The following is a 23,056-nucleotide window of genomic DNA, read 5'->3' on the forward strand; positions in this document are numbered from 1 at the left end:
ATTTTCCCTGTTATAGCATTAGAACTGAATTACGACTGAGCCATCTTTCTGAACATAGGGAATAGGCCCGTCAAATTAATAAGAAATGGCAAACTGGTAATTTGGAATCTTGTATTGCCTGAGAACAATAAGAGTTCATCTGTGAAAGCAATCCAATCATAGCTCAAGACATTTGTTAAGACATAGAGCAAAATATCTGTCACTTTGAGATTTGTCCTAATGAGACTTCTGAAACAGTTCTTATATACGTAGACAGTAGATGTGCATGTTTTAGAATTATTTGTGATTTTGTGCTCATATAAAATGTTATAGTAGATACTAAAAATCATTCAAAATTTTGTGCTTGTATCTTTACTAGGATTTCAGGATGTGATTTTTTCTTGTGAAGCTCCAGTCACTTCTCACTACCTATGGCAATCTAACTACACACTGATTCACAAACTGATGCCTACTCCTATTGAGCTGAATCTCACTTTGGTAAGACAACTGCTGCTCCACCAGAACTTGGTTGAAATCCTGGAGAAGATCAAGGAAAGCGGACAGGAGACCCTGGTGACTGTTCATCATACCATGAGACAGATACACCGTGTCATGGAAAGAGTGAAGAAAGATGCTGAGCACAGGTGGTAGGATACTCTTTTTGGGTGGTCTCCTACTGTTATGAGTGTCCTAACAGTGTGTGTCATCCCATTGTTATCCTTTTAATCCTTTTGATTTTAATTCTGTTTGGTTTTATTTTTCTCAGCAATCCTAATAGTTACAAATTAGAAGACGATGAAACAGCTGACAAGATTGATGATATCTATAGTTGCTGCACACAATTTGGCTGATGTCCCCTGCACCGTGGAAATCCCCAAGACATTTGACACAAAGCAATTATGAATTAAGCATATGTGTGTTAGAGTAATCCAGATTTTCTTTTATGATTTTGTGAAAATTGCTTTTGATTTTTAGTGAATTCTTTTAGAAAATTATTTGAAGGTTAATGCTTATATGGTGATTTTTTTATTGCTTTGCTTTTGATTATTTGTGATTGTTTTAACCATTTCTTTGAAATTGTTATAAAAAGAATATTGTTTTAATTAATTAATCCTTTGTGAAAATTGTTATGATAATCAATATTAATTATGTTTGTTTATTGTCTCCCTTTTTCCCCTTCTTTTTCCTATCCTTTCTTTTCCTCCTTTTCTCTTTTCTCTCTGACATACTGTCTCTGCTTTTCCAGCAGAGACAGTACGGCAAGACTGATCAGCGACATTCTAGAGCTCTGCTGATGAAGATCCCTTCAAGACAATCGTGAGTCACGGGGTCGTGTGAGAGTCTGTCAGAATTTTCCCTCATCTGCCTCACGATCGTCCTTGAGAGACCACTGAAGAGAAGACCCCCCCGTCTATATCTGGCTCTGAAGGAGAAAAGTCACACGCCATAGGCCCTGAGACCTGAAAGCTCAGTGTTAAGATATTGTTTTCACAAGTGTGTTTGCTGTATGCTAAGAAGAGGGCACCGTGCCCCGTTTGCAACAATAGCAGCTTTGGAAGCTGTCCCACCTCTCGGCCTGGCTGCACTTCTCCTGAGTTTTGGGTGGACCCTCACCTGTTTTACAATCACCGTGACAGACAGACGGAGATGTGCGAAGCTTCTCCACCAAGGACTGAGACATGAAACTCCTAAAAAGGCCCCTCTGCTCCTTCCAAGGACTGGGACTGAAACCCCCAGCCCGGGGAGGTGTGTGGGGGAGGCAAGCTGACCGAAACAAGATGTTTGCCTGCAGATTTTGACCACTGGAGCAAGAAAACAATGCCTCTAATTTACTGCTGAGAACATAGACTACCTGTTACATCTGTTCCCTATTGTATCTGTTTCCCCCCTCTCGCAATTTTCAGTAATAAAAACCTCTGAGTTATCTAGAGCCTTTGAGATCTCCCCAGCGTAGCAGGCGGACCTCGACTGGACTGGACCAAAGGACCCAAAGACTTTGTCTCTGCGTTGGTAGCTATATCCCCGATCTCTCTCTCTCTCTTTCTTTCTCTATCTTTTTCTCTCCCTTAATCCCTCTATCGCATTTTTGCTGTGATTATTTTAATAAAATTGCATTTGTTTTGATTATCACTGCAAACCCCCTTGTACCGTGTTGGTTTATGCACCCTGAGATCATTCCTACAAACCATCAGGGTGTCTGTCCACTAGGACGGATCCTGACACTCCCCCAGAGAAGAAGCTGAGGATGGAGACCAGAGAGGACAAATCCCCACAGCAGAACCTCGTGGAAGAGGCTGTTTTGAGTGACTCCACAGTGCAGAATTCCACTGGGGAGGAAAATCCCCAGAAATCCCCCATGAGGATGGGCTCCAAAGCCAGCCCAGGGTGCTCCGAGGAGGAAAGACCCACCCTGTGCCAAGAAGGTGGACAGAGCTTCAGCCAGAGCTCAGAGCTGGTTGCCCCAGAGCAGCTTCATGATGGGGAGAAGCCCTGCAAGTGCTTGGAGTGTGGGAAGAGCTTCAGGAAGAGATTCAACCTGATCAGCCACCAGAGGATCCACACTGGGGAACAGCCCTACGAGTGCTTGGAATGTGGGATGAGTTTCAGCCACAGGTCCAATGTGGTCGTCCACCACAGGTTCCACACCAGGGAGAGGCCCTACGAGTGTCCCCAGTGTCAGAAGAGGTTTCACACCAGCACCCACCTCCTTGTACATAAACGAATTCACACAGAGGAGAGGCCCTTCTGCTGCCCCAACTGCGGGATGGGCTTCAGGCACAAATCCACCCTCGTCACCCACCAGCACATCCACACGGGGGAGAGGTCCTACGAGTGTCCCCAGTGTGGGAAGAGCTTCTCAGACCGGTCATTCTTTACCCGACACCAATGGAAGTACTGGTAAGGGAAGTCCTGCAAATGCCCCGACTGCAGGAAGAGATTCATGCACTGCTCCAACTCCATCCTCATCAGAGGACCCACAATGGTCAGAGCCCTGGTGACCCACATTCCCTTTTATACAGTCAGAAGTGGCTGGTGTTCCTTTTATTTTGCCTTTAATTATCTTTGATTTATCTTCCTCCCTTCAAAACACAGAAAGTTGGAGTAAAAGTCAACAAATTCATCAAAGGCATTTAAAGCCTCACATTTTCCTTGTGTTTTGGGGAAATATTGGATTCTGGGAGACATCTGGGAGGATATGGCGGGGAGGTTTGGGGTATTTGGTTTAATTGTCTTTATTTCTTGGCACTCCAAAAGACGAGAGGGATTGATCTGTCAGCTCAAAACTGCTCAATGCCACTGAAAACTACTCAATCCCATCCTAGAATTCCTCGATTCCACAGCCCCTCAGGGTGGAATGGCGTTGGAAGGGGATTGGGTGAAGTGGGCTTCAAATCAGGAGGGTTGAGATGGGCATTAGGTGGGGCAGGATGGGTGGGATGGGGTTTGGGAGGTGGGAAATGGGGGAAGTACAGCTTGAGAAGGGCGTCTTGATGTCCAGGAGGAGTGGGATGGGTTGGGGTTGGGATTAGGACTGGGGAGGTGGGCTGGGGTCTGGAATGAGACAGCCAGAGTTTGGGGATGATGAAGGGAGGGCGAACCTGTTACTGAGTGAGTTTTTGAATAATCCACATTCCTGAAGAGATTTTGAGGTATCTCACATTTCTGAGGTGGTTTTGGGGCACTCCCCAGCTCTTGGGGGTTTCCTGAGAGCAGCTCCATGGAGCCCCATTGCCAGGGGTGGTGGCCTTGGGCACGAGCTCAGAGCTGTAGCCAGAGTCCGTTGCCTCAGTGCTGGAAAGCAGAGAAATGATGAATGGCCCCAGACATCTCCAGTGTGTGTTTGGGGTCAGGGAGAGTTCTGCATAGGTGGGGTGGTCACTGTCCCACCCCAGCCACTGCAGACTCTGGCCCAGCCCCAAGCTGTCTGCCAAGCCCCTGGCACCCCAAAAGTCACCCTCAGGAGTCACCCACCTGAGAGAGGGACCAGAGCAGGTCAGGCTGTGACACGGGTGTGACACTGACACATCCCACGGCCCTGGAGCTCACAGCAGCTGAGATCCAAGACTGACTGTGGATCTCTCTCTCCCTCTCTCTCTTTTCCTGACTTCCTTTTATCGAAATCTGGATAACTTGAAGTTGGACAAGTTAGAGTTTGCTCAGTCAGTGCTTTGTCAAGTGATTTACTGTAATTCAATGCTGTTTCAGATCTCCCAAATACCTCATTCTCTGAAGTTTGCAACTAAAAGTTTGTTCTCCACCCTCCTGAGAAGTTTGCTGTTTTCTCCCCCTGGCCATGTGTCCTGCAGGCTGTGCCCCCTGTGCATGCTGCTCCTCTGCCCTGGCCGGCTGCACTCGCCCATCTCGCTGTGCCCCAGCATTTCTCACCCTCCCTGGGCTCCCTGCACCCAGCGCTGCCGGCTTCTGGCACACAGAGCCAGGGCAGGAGCCCACCCTGCCAAGGGGCTCTGGGGCAGGGCGGGGGCTGCGATGGCTTCTGAGCTCAGCAGCTGCTCCTGGCATGGTTCCATGGAGACCGAGCACAGCAACACCGCTGAGCATCGTCCCTGCTGAGGGTCACACACTGCCGGGGCACATTCCCTGCCTGCAGGATTGCTGAGCATTGTCCCTGCTGAGGGTCACACACTGCCGGGGCACATTCCCTGCCTGCAGGATTGCTGAGCATTGTCCCTGTTGAGGGTCACACACTGCCGGGGCACATTCCCTGCCTGCAGGATTGCTGAGCATTGTCCCTGCTGAGGGTCACACACTGCTGGGGCACATTCCCTGCCTGCAGGATTGCTGAGCATTGTCCCTGCTGAGGGTCACACACTGCCGGGGCACATTCCTTGCCTGCAGGCTTCCAAGCGCTGCACTTGTGTCTCCAGCGTTGCTTTCCAACAAAAACAGGGGAATGCAAACTGTGCAGCTCATGGTATTTTAGAGTGTCTAAAACTTGCTAAGTCATTGATCTTAGAGGTGAGATGCATTTGGAATTAATGGCATGGAGAAGTAGTGTAAGATGGAAAAGGGGAGCACAGAAATAAATTGAGGAAAACATTTCACATTATTTCTTTCCATTTTCATTTCACTTCTAGAAAGCTGATTCAGTTTCCCAGGAATCTTCTCTGTAATCCTGTCTGCTCTTTTCAAAAACATTTCCTGGAGAATGAGGTCGAGCTCCTGTCACAAGATGTGCCACCACCTGCGGCTTCTCTTGGCTTTCCACACTGTGCCTGCAGCAGGACTCTTGCAGCAAAGCAGGACAAAGGTTTGGAGAACTTGACAACTTGTCTTTTCTTTTGCTGGTGGATTGGGGAGTTGTGCCATTGGTGAGGTTTTCATTGTTACTGTTCCAGGCTAAGAAAACAGGAGGTGGTACCAGGAATTGTTAGGGAATACAAGCCTGGCTGTAAACTGGGGGCAGCAGCACTGCAAAACACCTCTGGGCATCTCTGTTTCCTGCTGCTGGGAAGGAGCCATGAAGCGAGTTGAGAAGTTCTGGTTTCTGTTTCTCCTGGTGGATTTTTTAGTTTAATTCCACACTGCAGAGGCAATTTTTGTGATGGCCTCTGTCAGCTTATTCTATTTCATCAGTGCCAGCAACAGGGCTGTGTATGAGCACTGCAAATGTGGCCTGCGAGGCTTTAATTCCCCTCACCTTAGAGCTTGAGGTTGGTGAGCATTCCAGTATCTGTTGATCTTTATGCCTGCGACAAAAATACTGACTTCACTGTCATGAAAGCACAGTGGGTAGCACCAACTGAAAGAGGCACTTGCAGTTTCATGGATAAAATTCAGGTGGCAAGCAGAAGAGTGGCAAGAGCAGCCATGATCCCCAATTCCCAAGGCAAAGGCACCAGCAGCCTCCTGCTGCCACCCCAGGGTGAGTAAAACAGTGCTGTAAACAGCTCTGGAATCCGACCCTTTCTTCCTCTGAGGGCTGGCTCGGGGCAGCACAGTCGGGCCCTGAGCAGTCAGGGCTGTGTGTGGGTGCTGGCTGCTCTGCTCCAGAATTGAGCTGGAAAAAGCCCTTGGGAGCCGAGGCAGGAGCAGGCGGGAAGGGGCCGGTGCTGCTGCTGCTCCTGGCCGGGAGCCCCGGCTGGGCCGCGCCGGCGCCCCCTGCGCTGCGGATGCTGCTGCTGCCAGAGCCGGGCGGGACTCGGGGACAGGGAACAGACAGGGGGGACAGCAAAGGCCTGGCAGCTGCACGGATGGTGGCGCTGGGGCCAGAGCCAGCACAGAGCTTCAGGCCACAGTTAACCCCGAGGGAAACGCTGGGGAAAGGCTCCATTTCGGCCTTTCTTTACTTGTCGCTGTAATGAAGGGACTGAAATGAAAGGAAAACAAGCAGGGCCCGACTCCTCCTTCTCTGGGAGGCGCCCCGCGTCTGGGGCTGTGAGGGGTTGTGAGGGGCCGTGAGGGGCTGTGAGGAACTGTGAGGAACTGTGAGGGGTTGTGAGGGGCTGTGAGGAACTGTGAGGGGTCATGAGGGGCTGTGAGGTGTCACTCTTGAGTCGAGAATGACACAGGAACAGGCGGGAGGCAGTTTGTAGAGAGAGTGAAAGAAGGTTTTATTCAAGAGAACCTTGTGGTTTCTATAGCGTGAGATGATTTATTCTGTTTGATTGGCTGGTTAACAAAAATACATTACACTGTGCTTGAGAAGAACAGAAAGACAAAGTAGAAGAATACCACCTGCAGATTGTTTATACTTAACAAGTTATCACATCCCTACAACACCCTAAAAATTCTCACATGCTGCTGTGAGAAACACTTGCTGTTTCTCTCTCTCTCTCTTCCAGAGCATCCACAGTGAGGGGCTGTGAGGGGTCTTGGGGAACTGTGAGGGAGCCATGAGCTGTGGGAGGCTGTGAGGGGCCATGAGGGGCCATGGGGAGCTGTGAGGGGCCATGGGGAACTGTGAGGGAGTCATGAGGGACTGTGAAGGGCCATGAGGGGCTGCAAGGAGCTGAGAGGGTGTGTAAGAGTCTGTGAGGGGCCATGGGGAACTGTGAGTGAGCCATGAGGGGCTGTGAGGGGCCATGGGGAGCTGTGAGGGAGCCATGAGGGGCTGTGAGGGGCCATGAGGGGCCATGGGGAGCTGTGAGGGGCTGTGGGAGGCCAGGCTCCTCATGGAACCAAGGATCCATTGTGACACTGTGGAACCAAGGAGATCATTGTTGACAGTACAGAACCTCATGGAACCAAGGGGCCATTGTGGCATAGCAAGGCCTTGTGGAACCAAAGGGACCATGGTGACACTATGGAACCTCATGGTACCACAGGTCCATTGTTACACAGCAGCCACAGCAGGGCCCCAGAACCAAGGAGATCATTGTGACACTAACACAACCTCACAGAATCAAGGCGTCCACGTTACACCAATGAACCTCATGGAGCAAAGGGTCCATTGTGACACTGTGGAACCAAGGAGACTGTTGTTGGCAGTACGAAAGCTCATGGAACCAAAAGTCCATTGTGACATTGTGGGGCCTCATTGAACCATGGAGACCATTAGGACACTTCAGGACCACTGGAACCAAGGGGCCATTGTGACACTGCAGGGCCTTGTATAACCAAGGGGTCCTTGTAGCATGGCAGGGCCTCATGGACTCAAGGGGATTAAAGTGACACTGTGGGGCTCCATAAAGGGCTGTGGAGCTCCATAAGGGGCTGTGGGGGCTCCATGAGACCACAGGGCCATTCTGACGGTGGAATCAAGGATACCATTGTTACACTACAGAACAAAGGAGGCCATTGTGAACCAGCAGGGGAATCCACTGGGACTATTGTGACACTTCAAGGGCCATTGTGGAACAGCAGGGCCTCGTGGAAACGATGAGACCATTGTGACATCCCAGGGCCTCATGGGAGCAGGGGGCCATTGGGACACTGTGGGTCCCCATGGAAACAAGGGGCCAGTGTAACACATCCAGGCCTGCTGGAGCCAAGGGGCCACTGTGATCCTGGGGAACCCAATAGAACCAAGGGGCCATTTGGAGACACTGTGACCTCATGGAAGCAAGGGGCCATTGTGGCATTGTGCAGTCCCATGGCAAGAAGGAAACCATTTGGACACTGCAAGGCCTCATGGAAAGCAAGGGGCCATTGTGCCACTGCAGAGCCAAGGAGACCATTGTTATATCACTGGGCCTCATGGAAACAAAGATCTGTGGTTATCCTACAGGGCCTCATTAAACCAAGGGGCAATTTTGATGCTGCAGGGCCCCAAGGATCCAGGAACATGGAACAGGTCTGGGTGGCTGGGCCTCCTGGGGGCTGCTTGACTGGTCCCGCTGGCCTTGGCATGTTGAGAGTTGCTTCTTATCATCCTCTGAAACCCTGGAGTTCTGTGCATTCCTTCCTGTGGGAAAGAACTGTCCTTCTCCTCTAGGGGTTCAAGGCTGAAATTGAGATTCCTCCCCCAAATTTGATTATATCCGAGGATTATTCCCATATGAAACCTGACAGGACAGACTGCTCTGGCTGGCCTTGGCCTCTTAGGGGCCACCCCTCATGTGCCTTCAAAACACTGGGGGCCCGTTCTTTTCTTCCCATTGAAAAAAACACTTTCAAGTCCAGCCATCCATGGCCAAAATTGAGAATCCACCTCCAAAATTCTTTATATGGTTTTCCAATGGTACCTCCCAGGCAAAAGCTGCCAGGGCTATCTAGATTCCCTTGGCTGCCCTGGTGGTCCTGGTGTTGCTGTAGGGCCTGAGTGCTCTCAGGACCGGGCACAGCCCTGGGGGTGGCAGTGCCGGGGCTGCAGCAGGGACAGGCCATGGGCACTGCTGGGGCAGCACTGACGCCTCAGCCCAGGCCCTGGGGCTCCAGGCTCCTTGCCCAGGCTCTCTCAAGAACACACCCAGGCCGATGCTCAGCACAGAAAACCCCTGTGAGCAGCCCAGGCTGGCCATGGGCAGGCTGGGGGCAAACAGCATGGCTGGGGCTCTGCAAGGGGCCCTGGGGCAGATGGGAAGGAGCAGCAGAGCAGGGGCTGATCTATTCCCAGTGCGCTGCACAGCCCAGGGCAGCATCCCAGAGCGTCTTGATGGAGCTGCCAACAACATCCCCCCTCTGCAGCCCTGGCCTCTCCCTCAGCTAACACAGTTGCCCCATCCTTGCAGGCACAGACACGGCAGCACTGGCTCAGCAGCCCCTGTTTGCATTGCACACAGCAGGCAGGAGCAACCCCCATGCTGTTGGTGTGGGGACATGAACCTGAGGGAGCACAAATGCCATCAGCCTCTGGGGCCAGCAAGGGCTGGGGGACACCAGGGAAACCACTCAGCTTTGTCCTGGCCTCTGCAGTCAGCCAGAAAGTTTGTTCCCATCAGCTGGGAGTTTCCTGTCCCACTGCAGACGCTGTTGCTCAGAGCCAGGGCTGCCTGGCAGCCACCCCCAAACTCTCCTGAGCATTTCCTTGGCTTCACCTTTGCTTTCTTTCCTCTTCCTGTACAAATGTCTTCCGATTGCCCACCCCTGTTCCCTGCTCTGCAAACAGCCCATTCTTTCTTGCCCTTTCCTCTCTGGCCCCACTCCCCATTGCAGTTCCTGACTTGGCACCATGGGAACGTCCCTTGGGCAGCAGGATCATCCTGCAAGTGCTGCAGGAATTGTCTGCAGGCTCCTGCAATGCCTGGTGCTGCTCCCTTGCCAGAGGCACCCCAGGCCAGGGGGGCACATCTGGGCTGCTGTGTCTGGCTCTGGGGCTCCCTGTTCTGGGCAGTGAGGAGGAGCTGCAGAGGCTCTGCAGGACTGACAGGATGGGCTTTGGGGCTGGCAGGAGAAGCTGAGGGACCTGGGCTGCTGGAGCTTCTGAAGAGGAGGCCCAGGGCTCATCCTGCAACTGCTCCAAGGGTGATTTCAGAGAATCCCAGAATCAGCAATGTTGGAACAGGCCATGGAGATCATCAAGTCCAACCTGTGCCCTGACACTGCCTTGTCTCCCCTGAACCTCCTCTTCTCCAGGATAAACAACCTCAGCTCCCTCAGCCACTCCTCACAGGACTTGTGCTCCAGACCCATCACCAGCCTTGTTGCCCTTCTCTGGACACGCTCCGGCTCCTCCATGTCCTTCCTAAATTGGGGGCACCAGAACTGCAAACAGCACTTGCGGTGCTGCCCAAGCAGTGCTGAGCACAGGGGAACAATCCCTGCCCTGCTCCTGCTGGCCACACCATTCCTAATCCAGGCCAGGAGCCACTGGCCTGCTTGGCCACCTGGGCACACTGCTGGCTCATTTCCAGCCTGCTGTCCATCAGTCCCTGCAGGTCCCTTTCTGCCTGGCTGCTGTCCAGCCCCTCTGGCACCTTGTTGAGGGAGGGAAGAGAAGGGAAGAGAAGGGAAGGGAAGGGAAGGGAAGGGAAGGGAAGGGAAGGGAAGGGAAGGGAAGGGAAGGGAAGGGAAGGGAAGGGAAGGGAAGGGAAGGGAAGGGAAGGGAAGGGAAGGGAAGGGAAGGGAAGGGAAGGGAAGGGAAGGGAAGGGAAGGGAAGGGAAGGGAAGGGAAGGGAAAGGAAGGGAAGGGTCCAGATCCAATCCTTCCTGAAATGTGGGGTTTGCTGGCACTGCCAGTGCCTTGATCCAAAAATTTCCCTATTCTGGCACAGCCCAAGTGCAGCAATTTGCTGGCACAGAAATCCAAAACCTGGCAACTTCCTGCTACTGGGTCTGGCACCTCCCACATCTTGTGTTTGCTGCCCCAGTACCCAGATTTGGAAATTTCCTGGTGCCTGCACAGCCCAAGTCCAGTGATTTACTGGCACAGAAATCTAAAATTTTGGAAATTTTCAGGTTTTGACTCCAGCACCATCCAGATCTAGTGTTTGCTGGGACTGCCAGTGCCCAGATTTGGAAATTTCCCGGTGCCTTCACAGCCTAGGTCTAGCAATTTGGTTTTAGCTAGCTTAGGCAGAGAAGTTTCTTTGGACTGTGACTTTCCTTTTTCTTGGAACTGTTTAAACCTGCTCTGGACTGAAAACCCAGACAAACACCGGCAGCAGCTCACACCTGTCGCCCCCCCGAGCTCTGGGACGCTGCATTCCAGCAGCAGAGGGACTCAGGAGAGACCGAGTGAGCCAACTACAACCCAAAAAAGAACTTTCTGAATTTGCCATCTCTTCAGCACTGTCAGAGGTTTTATTTAATATTATTCATTTTTCATGCTTGTGAATACTTTACTTGTTAAATAAACTGTTTTTTTCCCACTTTTCTCAAGTCTTTTCCTGAACTAGTAGGAGGAGGGACCGCTTGAATTTGCTTTCTAGATGGACCCCTTTTGGAGATTTCCTCCCAAAATTTGCCCTAAACCAGCACAAACAGTCACAATGAAAATTGCACCAGTGGCATAATTTCCTGATGGAAAATCTTGTGACAGAAGCTTGACCTTGTTCTCCAGGACAGCTTCTTGGGAAGAGCAGACAGGAGAAGATTCCTGGAAAACTGAAACAGCTTTCCAGAAGCAAAATGAAAATGAAAGAAACAATCCAAGATGTTTCTCTTTATTTATTTCTGTGCTTCCCTTTTCCATGTTGCAACCCAGTAATTCCAGATGTACCTCACCTCTAAGATCGCTGACTTAGGGATTTTTAGACACTCTAAAATACCTTGAGCCACACACAGTTTTCCTTCCCCTGTTTGTACTGGAAAACAACACTGGAGATGTAAGTGCAATGCTTGGGTCAGGTAGGAATCCTTCCCCAAGGGAAGGTGGGCCGGCAGTTTCTGACCCTCAGCAAGGACAATGCACAGCAGCAAGCGACGGGATCGCTGTGCCAGTGTGCAGGAGTCAGGGCTCTACACCTGCGCTCAAGGCTGCAAAGTTCCCGTGTTTGGGCAGACGGAGGGGCTGTCCCCGGGGCGCGCGGGGCTCGAACGTGGGGCTCGTGGGGCGAGCGGGGAACGGACACGGCGACGAACGGCCCCGGTGCCTCAGTTGCAGCGGCGGCAGTGGCAGCATCAGCGGCGGCATCAGCAAACAGATAGTTTTGAATACTCTTTCTCTCTTTCTTCCTCTTTCTCTTTAATTTTCTCTCCCTTTGCAACTGTCGCGCACCCTTCTCCCGTGGTCCCTTGCCCGACGTCCCTCTCATCTCCGTGCCTCCCTCTCGCCGTGATGGGCCGGCCCATGCCCCCGGCCCGCCCCCGGCCCCGGGCGGGGCTACCCCGAGCCCGGTCCCGGCCGTCCCACCGCGGTCTCGCCTCCGCACGGCTCTGGCTGTACTGGCGGTGGCGCTGCTGGGCGGGCATCGGTGCCTGGTGCGGGGACGGCACCGCCGCCCTTCGGCTCCGCCTGGCCCGAGCCCGGCCCCGGCCCCGAGGCAGGCTCCAGTCCCGGCCCCGGTCCCGGCCCTGGCTCCTCCCGGGGCCCGCGGAGCACACACGCGGCGCGGCCACTCCCGCCGCCTCCGCTGTGGCTTCTCCGGCCCGAGCTCCGCCGCTCGGCAGCGCGGCCGCCGGCCCCGAGCCTCCCGTGCCGCCTTCCGGGAGCGAAGGCCTGGGCATGGCCGGCCCGGGGCGGGTGAGGGGCGCTCTTGGGCCGTGGCTGGCCCCGGGCCGAGCGCTGACAGCCGCGTCCCACCCGCAGGGACGGCGCACGAGGCCTTGCAGGAGCGGTACCAGCTGTGCTTGCTGCTGGGGCGCGGCGGCTTCGGCAGCGTCTTCGCGGCCACGCGGCTCTCGGACGGCGCCCTGGTGAGCGGCAGGGCCGGCGGCGGACGCAGGAGGAGGGGCCGGAGGAGGAGGGGATGCAGGAGGAGGAGGGCGGAGGGGTTGCAGGTGGAGGAGGAGGAGGGCGGAGGATGCGGCTCGCAGTGCTGGCGGCGAGCTCACCCCGCTGCTGCCCTTGGCTTGCAGGTGGGCATCAAAAGGGTGCCACGGAACTGCTTCCGGCACAGGGGCGAGCTGGTGAGTGAGCGGAGTCAGCGGCAGTAGCCGAGGCTGCCTGCCGGGGATGAGCCAGTGCCCGGCACGGTGGGAGACGGCAGGACGCCCCGAGGGAGAGCAGGCGTGGGGCCAGCACAGGGCGCAGGGCATCCCGGGCTGGCTGAGGGCTTCCCCAGGCCTGGCACGGCATCAGCTCCACTGACGGCATCGTGCTCCTCCCGCAGCCCGACGGCACCAGCGCACCCCTGGAGATCGTGCTGCTGGCCAAGGTGTCCACTGGCTTCCCTGGTGTGGTCTAGCTGCTGAAGTGGCTCAGGCTCCCCAACTACATCGTCATGGAGTGGCCAGAGCAGTGTCATGTCCTGCAGCGTTTCATTCGGGCACGGCGGTTCCTGCCCGAGGAGGTGGCGCGGGAGCTGTTCCGCCAGGTGCTGGAGGCCGTGCGGCACTGCACCAGCTGCGGGGTCCTGCACCGCGACATCAAACCAGGGAATATCCTGGTTGACCTGGACACCAGCCAGGCAAACTCATGACTTTGGCTGTGGCACCTACCTGCAAGACACAGTTTACACTCACTTTGCAGGTGAGCCCACGCAGGGCTGTGCTCCCGCTGCTGACATCTCATGGCCCAACATCTCCCAGCCCAAGCTGGCTGTGGAAGCGGGAATTCTCCCTTTTGCTGCCAGTCAGGGCACTGAGTCTTCAGCTGAGTTGCATTAGAGCGGGGCTGGGTGGGCAGCCATCTTCCAGCCCTGCTGGCAGCCTTTGCCAGCCACTCTGCCCAGGACTGGAGCAGCCAGCCCAACAAAAACCCCCGTGGGTGGGGGTAGCAGAGAGGCGGGGGCGAGAACCAAAGGTGGCCTCTGGATGAACCTTCCAAGCAAAGGTTATCTTTGTATCTGCTCCCTAATGAAATATGCATGGTCATTAGCCCTGTGATAGATGTAGCCACTCATTAGTGAAACATATATTGACCTTTGTGTATTTAGAAGCCAGACAAGGCCATGAAATCAGACATCTGGCCTTGTTTGGGGCTGAAGGATCAAAGTCACCTCCCTTGGTTCCTCCTGGGCCCTGGCCAGGCTTTGGGAGGGACCCAAGAGGAGCATGAAAGCAGATGTTGCCACTCTAGCAGTGCTGTCAGTTTGTTCATTCAGCACTGTCAGAGCTTGGCCCTCTCCCAGCGGGGTTGGAGCCTCACCTGGGGCTGGAGGCACCTGCAGGAATTCCCAGTGCCCAGGAGTGGCTCTGCAACCCTTGGCTGTGACAGCTTCCCCAGCTGCTCTGTGGGTCTGGGGGATGGTAAAGGCTGAGGGTAAATGCTGCTGGATCTTTGTTAATCTCTGCAGGCAATCTTTGGTGGGGATGGTTGGGTGCATTGCTGAGCTGCTCCTTTTGTGATTCTTTGCTGCTCTGAACTGCAGGAAATGACACTGATTCCTTCAGTTGGAGTCTGTGTCTTTGGTGCTGACCCTGCCCACTGGTAAAACTAAACTGGCACAGTCTGGCCAAATGCCAACAAAATGTCACTTGTTCAGTGTAAATGTGAGGAATCAGTGCCATCAGAAATTCCCAGCTGGGAAGCCCTTCCCTGGAGTTCCCTGGCTCTGGAGTGGGCTGAGGTCAGAGCCCCAGTGGAGCAGTGGGGCAGTCGGATTAAAGAGGCTGAACCCCTGGATGTCTTCAAATGCATCCGAAAATTGCACATGGAAAAGGGAAGGACCTTGTGGGTTTGGGCAGACGAGGGTGAATTTTATTAACAGCACCAATAGAAGGAAAAACTGTTATTGAAATACTCCCACACAGAGTGACAAAAGGTTCAAATCTTGAGCTCAGGTTCATTTGTGCAAGTTTAATAATAATAGCAATACTACTACTACTACTACTACTACTACTAGTAATAACAATAACAATAACAATACCTATAATTGATTTTAATAGTTATATATAAGACAGTAATTTATATTTTTATCTATGTAATTAAAAGTTGACCCAGTGAAATATGGCTGACAAATATAATATGCCAGCTTTAGCCGCTCCCTGTGACACTGAAAACCCCACAGAAAAGGTCTGGCCAAGACCCAAATGTCAGTGGTAAGCTTAGTGAGATTGTATACAAGGAATAAAGAAGGAAGGGATGAAATTTGCTATTTTTATAGGATTTGCTGATGCTGTGATGTGGAATGCTTTGTCTGTTACTGTGAAAAATGCAGTGATTAAGACTACTGGGTTTTTCATATCCCAGACAATTCACAAGCTGCAGGACTGGTTGAACAGGTGAAGGGGTTGTTAAAGGAGCAGTTGAAAAAATGAGGAGATGGGAACCTGTCCCAGATTTGCTCCATGCCCTTAACAATGGCCCATGGGGAAATGGAAACCCCCTGCATGGCTGCACCCAATTTACATTAATGAGCTAAATCAATTATTAGAAGAAATAATAAGTGATGCTGTTAAGATATTCAGTAGCACATGCTGTGAGCTCCAACAAACACAAATGGGGCTCTGCAGAACCTCACGGCCTTGGATTATCTGCTTGCTGGCCAGGGAGGAACCTGGGCTATTCCAGGACAGGAATGTGGCAGGAATGTCTATCAGTGCTCGGTTTGAGGTCCAACAATCAGGAATCACCTCGACAGAAAGATCAGGAGAACAGTGGCAGAAGGAAGAAAATTCTTCCTGGTGGGATTGGCTCCCAAATTAGAGGCTGCTGTGAAATAAATTTGCGGCAGTCACTGTGATCATTGCAGTGTGAGCACTTGGTGTGTTATGATTTAATGTTAGAGTTGTTGTGGCACCTTGTGCTGGAAATGGAGTACTGAGACTTGTCTAAAGAGAGACACAGTCTCAAGAAAAATCAGAGGCATTTGATAAAGAACAGAGAATAGCAACTAATTAGGCATGTTTTAAAAGGAATGCAAATTATAGCTCTGAGTAATGAACTTGAACAGCACTTAATTGAAGAACAAGAGGCAATGCCTTTATACCTAATACCTAAATCTAAACGGTGTTATTGAAATTGTTCTGAAGGTTGCACTTCATCTGTAGGTCAAAGCACTGATTGAAGCACTGAGGCCTCACCAGGCCCTGACTGAGGCCTGAACAACGGGCCCTGAGGCAAAGCTGAGCTCCAGATGAACCTTCCAAGCAAAGGTTATATTTGTGTCTGCTCATTAATGAATTTATCTTAATAAATTTATATTTATATTGCTAATATTATTAGCAATGTGATCTCCGTAAGTGTTCATGGGTGAAATGTGGATTTATCTTTCTGTATTTAAAAATCAGACAAGGCCCCATCTGGCTTTGTTTGGGGCTGAAGGATCAAAGTCACCTCCCTTGGTTCCTCCTGGGCTCTGGCCAGGCTTTGGGAGGGACCCAAGAGGAGCATGAAAGCAGATGTTGCCACTCTAGCAGTGCTGTCAGTTTGTTCATTCAGCACTATCAGAGCTGGGCCCTCTCCCAGCGGGGTTGGAGCCTCACCTGGGCCTGGAGGCACCTGCAGGAATTCCCAGTGCCCAGGAGTGGCTCTGCAGCCCTTGGCTGTGACAGCTTCCCCAGCTGCTGTGTGGGTCTGGGGGATGGTAAAGCCTGAGGGTAAATGCTGCTGGATCTTTCTTAATCACTGCAGGCAGTCTTTGGTGGGGATGGTTGGGTGCATTGCTGAGCTTCTGCTTTTGTAATTTTTTGCAGACATACATCATATAAATTACACAATTTCTTCAGCTGGAGTCTGTGTCTTTGGTGCTGACTCTGCCCACTGGCAAAACTGACCCTGTGAGGCTCCACAGAACCAAGGGGCCCTTGTTACACTGCTGTGCCTTGTGTAACCCGGGGACCATGGTGACCCTGTGGGACTCCATAGAACTAAGGGGCCATTGTGACACTGTGAGCCCTCATGGATCCATGGAGACCATTCTGACACTGTGGGGACTTGTGGGGACAGGCTCCATTGTTTTCCTCTCCGTGGCACCGCCCAGTTCAGCCTGCCCCTGGCCCTGCCCCAGCCCAGCAGAGCAGCAGAGTCAGGTCTGGCCCGGCAGCAGGAACTGGAGGCCCTGGAGGTCAGGGACAGCCACTCTGTGTCTGGAATGCTCAGCAGATGCTCAGCTCGGGCAGCTCCTGCTGTCCCAGGGCCAGCCCTGCTGCCCAGCACAGCGCAGAGTTGGCCCCAGGGCTCCTCAGGCAGCTCCTGCTGGCCCAGGGACAGGGCAGCCTCTTGCCAGGGCTCCTCTGCACCCCCACGGGCTCCTGCTCTGCTCCTGGCCCATGCCAGCTGCCCCCAGAGCCCTTCCCAGGGGAACACGTCTGCGCTGGCCTGAGCAGCCATTGCTGCAGCCCCTGCCCTGCTCCCCAGAGCCTGAGCTGGGGCTGCTGCTCCGCAGAGCACGGGGGCTGTGCTGCCTGGGGCCCTGGGTGCCTCTGCTGGGCTCTGCTGCTCAGCCTGGCACACAGAGACAGCTGATGGTGCTCCCTGCACTGACCCCCTCCCACACAGGCTCTGCACGGCCATGGAGGGGCTCAGAGGTGCCTGCCTTGTTCCAGGGCTGCCAGAGGGGCTCGGGGCTGCCCTGGATCCTCCTGGGGGAGCTCCCTGAGGGTCAGAGGAGTCAGTGCCCAGACCCCTTTCCCTGTGCCTGCTGTGTCCCTGGGCTGCAGAGCTCTCCTGGCTCACAGCAGACATTCAGTCCCTGATCTCAGGGTGACCCCACCCTGGCCAGGCCTGTGCCCAGTGAGCTCCACTCCCTGCTGGTCCCTGGCACACACACTGTCCCTGCCAATACTAACCAATAAGTGACCCTAAGGCATGGGGACTGGGGGACAGACATTTAGGACAGCATATGGGGCAAGGTTTGGGGCACTGACCCCCGGCCGCTGGCTAATCACTCGACATCCTGGACCAAAGCTTCTAGACGGAGGGGATGGGATGCTGGGTGATTGACAGAGAGCCAGGGTGGGGATTTGGGGATGATCTCAGCAAGGGAAAGGGATTATACAGGTAAAGGGAGGGAGGTACCATCTGGGATGAACCATTTGGGAAAAATACGGGGATTCAAAAACAAAAGTATTGCAAAGTATTACAAAGTATAAAAACACACTACGAGACACCACCCAGATCTGGTGTTTGCTGCCCAAGCGCCCAGATCCGGAAATTTCCCAGGGCTGGCACAGCCCAAGTCCAGCAATTTGCTGGCACAGAAAGCCAGAATCTGGCAATTTCCTGATGCCAATACAGGTGCCCAGACCTGGTGTTAGCTGCCAGTGCTCAGATCTGGATATTTCCCTGTTCTGGCAGAGCCAAGTCCAGCAATTTTCTGGCAAAGAAAGCCAAAACCTTGCAAATACCTGGTGCTGGCCCCACCCAGATCTGGTGTTTGCTGGCACTGCCAGTGCTCAGATCCAGCAGTTTCCCAGTGGCAGCACAGCCCAAGTCCAGCAGTTTGCTGGCACAGAAAGACAAAACCTTGCAATTTTCTGGTGATAGCACCGGCAGCACCCAGATCTGTGGTTAGCTGGCACCGCCAGTGCCCAGATCTGGCAATTTCCTGGTGCTGGCACTACTCAAATGCAGCAATTGTCTGGCAAAGAAAGCCAAAACCCGGCACTGCCCAGATCTGGTGTGTTGGGGTTGGTTTAAAAGAAGAGGGAGACCTCGGCTTAAGGCCCTCTTTAGTTGGGGTCAGCAGGAGCTCGCGCCCATGATCCTCTTGTTCAGTTATGCAATTGTTACTAGAAAGTTCTGAGTTCTCTTTGCTACCATTGGTTACTTTATACTGCAAAAACTGTAATATTCTTAATCCTTCCTTCCTCTTGGATCCTTCCCTCAGATCCCACCTTAACCCCTCCCCATAAATAAATGTATAAATATTCCTGCTAGACCCTGGACCCAGGCCTTTTTCTGCTTCTCTCTCTGTACTGTGTACGCTGTCCTGTTTGTTGTGTTTGCCTTCAGTAAAGTTCTGTTTCCAGACAACGAGATGAAAGCAGTCGCTGTCTGTAAAGTTGCCAGAGCTGGTTCTCAGGGAAACCACTGGTCAACAGTGCAGACGAGGACCAGAAGGTTTCACTGGTGTTTGCTGGCACTGCCAGTGCCCAGATCTGGAAATTTCCCTATTCTGACACAGCCCAAGTGCAGCAATTTGCTGGCGCAGAAATCCAAAACCTGGCAACTTCCTGCTGCTGGGTCTGGCACTGCCCACATCTTGTGTTTCCTGCACAGGAACCCAGATTTGGAAATTTCCTGATGCCAGCAGAGCCCAAATCCGGCAGATTTCTGTCATTGGCAACGACACCACCCAGATCAGGTGTTTGCTGGCAGTGCCAGCGCCCAGATCTGAAAACTTCCTGGTGCTGGCACAGCCCAAGCCCAGTGATTTGCTGGCACAGAAAGCCAAAGTTTGGAAATCTTCAGGTTCTGGCTCCAGCGCCACCATGATCTGGTGTTTGCTGGGACCGCCAGTGCCCAGATTTGGAAATTTCCCGATGCCTTCACAGCCAAGGTCCAGCAATTTGATTTCAGCCACCTCAGGAAGAGAAGTTCCTCGGACTGTGACTTTCCTTTTTCTTGGAACTGTTTAAACCTGCTCTGGACTGAAAACCCAGACAAACACCTGCAGCTCACACCTGTGGCCCCCCGAGCTCTGGGACGCTGCATTCCAGCAGCAGAGGGACTCAGGAGAGACCGAGTGAGCCAACTACAACCCAAAAAAAGGACTTTCTGAATTTGCCATCTCTTCAGCACTGTCAGAGATTTTATTTAATATTATTCATTTTTCATGCTTGTGAATACTTTACTCGTTAAAAAAACTGGGTTTTTTTTTTCACTTTTCTCAAGGGAAGTCTTTTCCTGAACTAGTAGGGGTAGGGGCCGCTTGAACTTGCTTTCTAGACAGACCCCTTTAGGAGGTTTCCTCCCCAAATTTGCCCTAAGCCAGCACAAACAGTCACAATGAAAATTTCACCAGTGGCGTAATTTCCTGGTGGCAAATCTTGGGACAGAAGCTTGACCTTGTTCTCCATGAGAGATTTTTGGGAAGAGCAGACAGGAGAAGACTCCTGGAAAACTGAAACAGCTTTCCAGATGTGAAATAAAAGAAACAATCCAAGGTGTTTTCCTCTATTTATTTCTATGCTCCCCTTTTCTATGTTGCATCCAGTAATTCCAGATGCATCTCACCTCTAGGATCGATGATTTAGTGATTTTTCGACACTCTAAAATACCATGAGCCACACACAGTTTTCCTTCCCCTGTTTTTACTGGAAAGCAACACTGGAGGTGTCAGTGCAGTGCTCGGGTCAGGTAGGAATCCTTCCCCAGGGGAAGGTGCCCCGACAATGTTTGACCCTCAGCAAGGACAATGCACAGCAGCAAGCGAGGGGATCGCTGTGCCAGAGTGCAGGAGTCAGGGCTCTGCATCTGGGCCCAGCACTGCAAAGTTCCCGTGTTTGGGCAGACGGAGGGGCTGTCCCCGGGGCACGCGGGGCTCGAACGTGGGGCTCGTGGGGCGAGCGGGGAACGGATACGGGGACGAACGGCCCCGGTGCTTACGTTGCAGCGGCGGCAGCGTCAGCAGCAGCGGCGAGAGCAGCAAAACAGATAATTCAAAATACGCTTTCCCCTATTTTTCTTTCTCTTTCTCTTTGTCCCTTTATTTCTCTTTCTCTCCATTTCCCGCTGTCGGGCACCCTTCTCTCGGGGTCCCTTGCCCGGCGTCCCTCTCCTCTCCCCGCCTCCCTCTCCCCGTGATGGGCCGGGCCATGCCCCCGGCCCGCCCCCGGCCCCGGGCGGGGCTGCCCCGAGCCCGGTCCCGGCCGTCCCGCCGCGGTCTCGCCTCCACCCGGCTCTGGCCGTGCTGGCGGTGGCGCTGCTGGGCGGGCATCAGTGCCTGGTGCGGGGGCGGCATCGCCGCCCTTCGGCTCCGCCTGGCCCGAGCCCGGCCCCGGACCCGACGCAGGGTCCAGTCCCGGCCCCGGCCCCGGCTTCTCCCGGGGCCCGCGGAGCACACCCGCGGCGCGGCCGCTCCCGCCGCTCCCGCTGCGGCTTCCCCGGCCCGAGCTCCGCCGCTTGGCAGCGCGGCTTTCGGCCCCCAGCCGCCGGGGTCGGGGGCGGGTGGGGATGCCGGGCCCGGGGCGGGTGAGGAGCGCTCGGGGGCCGTGGCTGGCCCCGGGCCGAGCGCTGACAGCCGCGTCCCGCCCGCAGGTGAGGCGCAGGAGGCCCTGCAGGAGCGGTACCGGCTGGGATCGCTGCTGGGGCGCGGCGGCTTCGGCAGCGTCTTCGCAGCCACGCGGCTCTCGGACGGCGCCCCGGTGAGCGGCGGGGCCGGCGGCGGCGCAGGCGGAGGGGGTGGAGGAGGAGGGAGGAGGAGGAGAAGGTCGGGGTGCGGCGGGACGGGCGGCGAGCTCAGCCCGCTGCTCTCCCTCGCTCGCAGGTGGCCATCAAACGCGTGCCGAGGGATCGCATCCGGCACTGGGGCGAGCTGGTGAGTGAGCGGAGCCAGCGGCAGCAGCCGGGCCGTGCCGGGCGGCGAGGAGCCGGGGCCCGGCAGGGTGGGAGACGCCGTGAGCCCTGCGGGGAGAGCGGGCGTGGGTTGAGCGGGGCATGCAGAGCATCCCGGCCTGGCTGAGGGCTCCCAGAGCCCTGGCACAGCCTCGGCCCCACTGACGGCGTCGTGCTCCTCCCGCAGCCCGACGGCACCAGCGCACCCCTGGAGATCGTGCTGCTGGCCAAGGTGTCCTGTGGCTGTGGCGGTGTCATTCAGCTCCTGGAGTGGCTTGAGCTCCCCGACAGCTTCCTGCTGGTGCTGGAGCGTCCGGAGCGGTGCCAGGAGCTCTCTGGTTTCCTGGCAGAGCGGGGGTTCCTGCCAGAGGAGGAGGCGCGGGAGCTGTTCCGCCAGGTGCTGGAGGCCGTGCGGCACTGCACCAGCTGCGGGGTCCTGCACCGGGACATTAAGCCTGAGAATGTCCTGGTCGACCTGGCCAGCGGGCAGCTGAAACTGATCGACTTTGGCTGTGGCGCCTTCCTCCAAGACACAGCCTACACCCAGTTTGCAGGTGAGGCCTCGCAGGGGGTGCTCCTGGGCATCTCGTGGCCCAGCCTGGGTGCAGCACTGGGGCTTCCCCCTATTGCAGCCGGGATGGGATTGATGCTAGAGCCGAGTTGATTTGGGTGGGGTGTGAGGGCGGCCGGCTCCCAGCCCTGCTGACAGCCTTCAGCACCCACTGTGCCCTGGGCTGGGGCTGGAGCTGGGGCAGCCAGCCCAACACAAACCCCCATGGGGGCAGCAGAGAGGGGGGTCTGACCCCATTCCCCGGATGGTTTGGTGTTCAGGCAAGGAAGGGCTGGACTGCTCCGCTCTCCTTGTTCACCTTGGCTTATTAACATTTTTGGGGGCCATGCGGGTGGGGAGGAGAGTGGGTTTTCTCCACTACTGAGTGGGTTTTTCCTTTGTGTGTCATGGTTGGGCTTTCCCAGGGATTGTGCTGCCCTCTTCCAGTCCAGTGGCTTCTTTTCCAGCCGCGAGTTTGTGCACAAGTCCCAGGTGCTGGCGAGAGGGCAGTGCTCACCCCGTGTGCCTCTGGGGCAGCCCCCACATGCCCAGGGATGCTGGGGCCGGGCTCTGGACGCAGCAGCAACCCCCTGCTGAGCTGTGTCTGTGTGTTCCACAGGAGCCCTGTCCTACAGCCCACCAGAGTGGATCCAGCACCAACGCTACCACGGCGAGGCAGCCACGATCTGGTCCCTGGGCCTCCTGCTGTGCCACCTGGTCATGGGGAAGCACCCGTTCAGGAGGGGCCAGGAGATCATCCGGGGGCGAATCTTGTTCCCACGATGGCTCTCTCGAGGTGGATCCTCATCTCTGGGCACGGGGGGAATACCAGTGCTGGGAGACAGCAGCGGGCTCATGGGCAAACCACTCTGGCAGCTGCTGAGGAGGTGGCACATGTCCTGCTCTCCTGCTGTCCTCCAAACAGAGCATCCATGGGGAAGTTTAGGCCCAGCTCTGGTCACACCCAGCATGACCTGGGCATGGGAACAGGAGGGCAACTTCTCCAACTGACTGGTGATTTCTGGTTTCTCTCCCCAGAGTGCCAAGATGTTATTAAGAGGTGTTTGTCCATGCAACCCTCGGACAGGCCATCCTTAGAAGAGCTTTTCTGTCATCCTTGGGTGAAGGGTGTTTCCCTGCCCTAG

The 23,056-nt window shown here is 54.6% G+C and overlaps 1 protein-coding gene across 1 annotated transcript; it reads left to right on the forward strand.

Annotated features, from left to right (window-relative positions):
• The first annotated feature begins 444 nt into the window (after positions 1-444).
• On the forward strand, positions 445-23,056 carry LOC134433340 (serine/threonine-protein kinase pim-1-like). The gene is given in 7 exon segments (XM_063182197.1): positions 445-626; positions 20,956-20,995; positions 20,998-21,171; positions 21,294-21,344; positions 21,549-21,915; positions 22,531-22,707; positions 22,950-23,056. Coding segments are annotated over 7 exon segments (1,098 nt in total).

This window comes from Melospiza melodia, unplaced genomic scaffold (assembly GCF_035770615.1).
Source record: "Melospiza melodia melodia isolate bMelMel2 unplaced genomic scaffold, bMelMel2.pri scaffold_18, whole genome shotgun sequence".
Lineage (NCBI taxonomy): Eukaryota > Metazoa > Chordata > Aves > Passeriformes > Passerellidae > Melospiza > Melospiza melodia.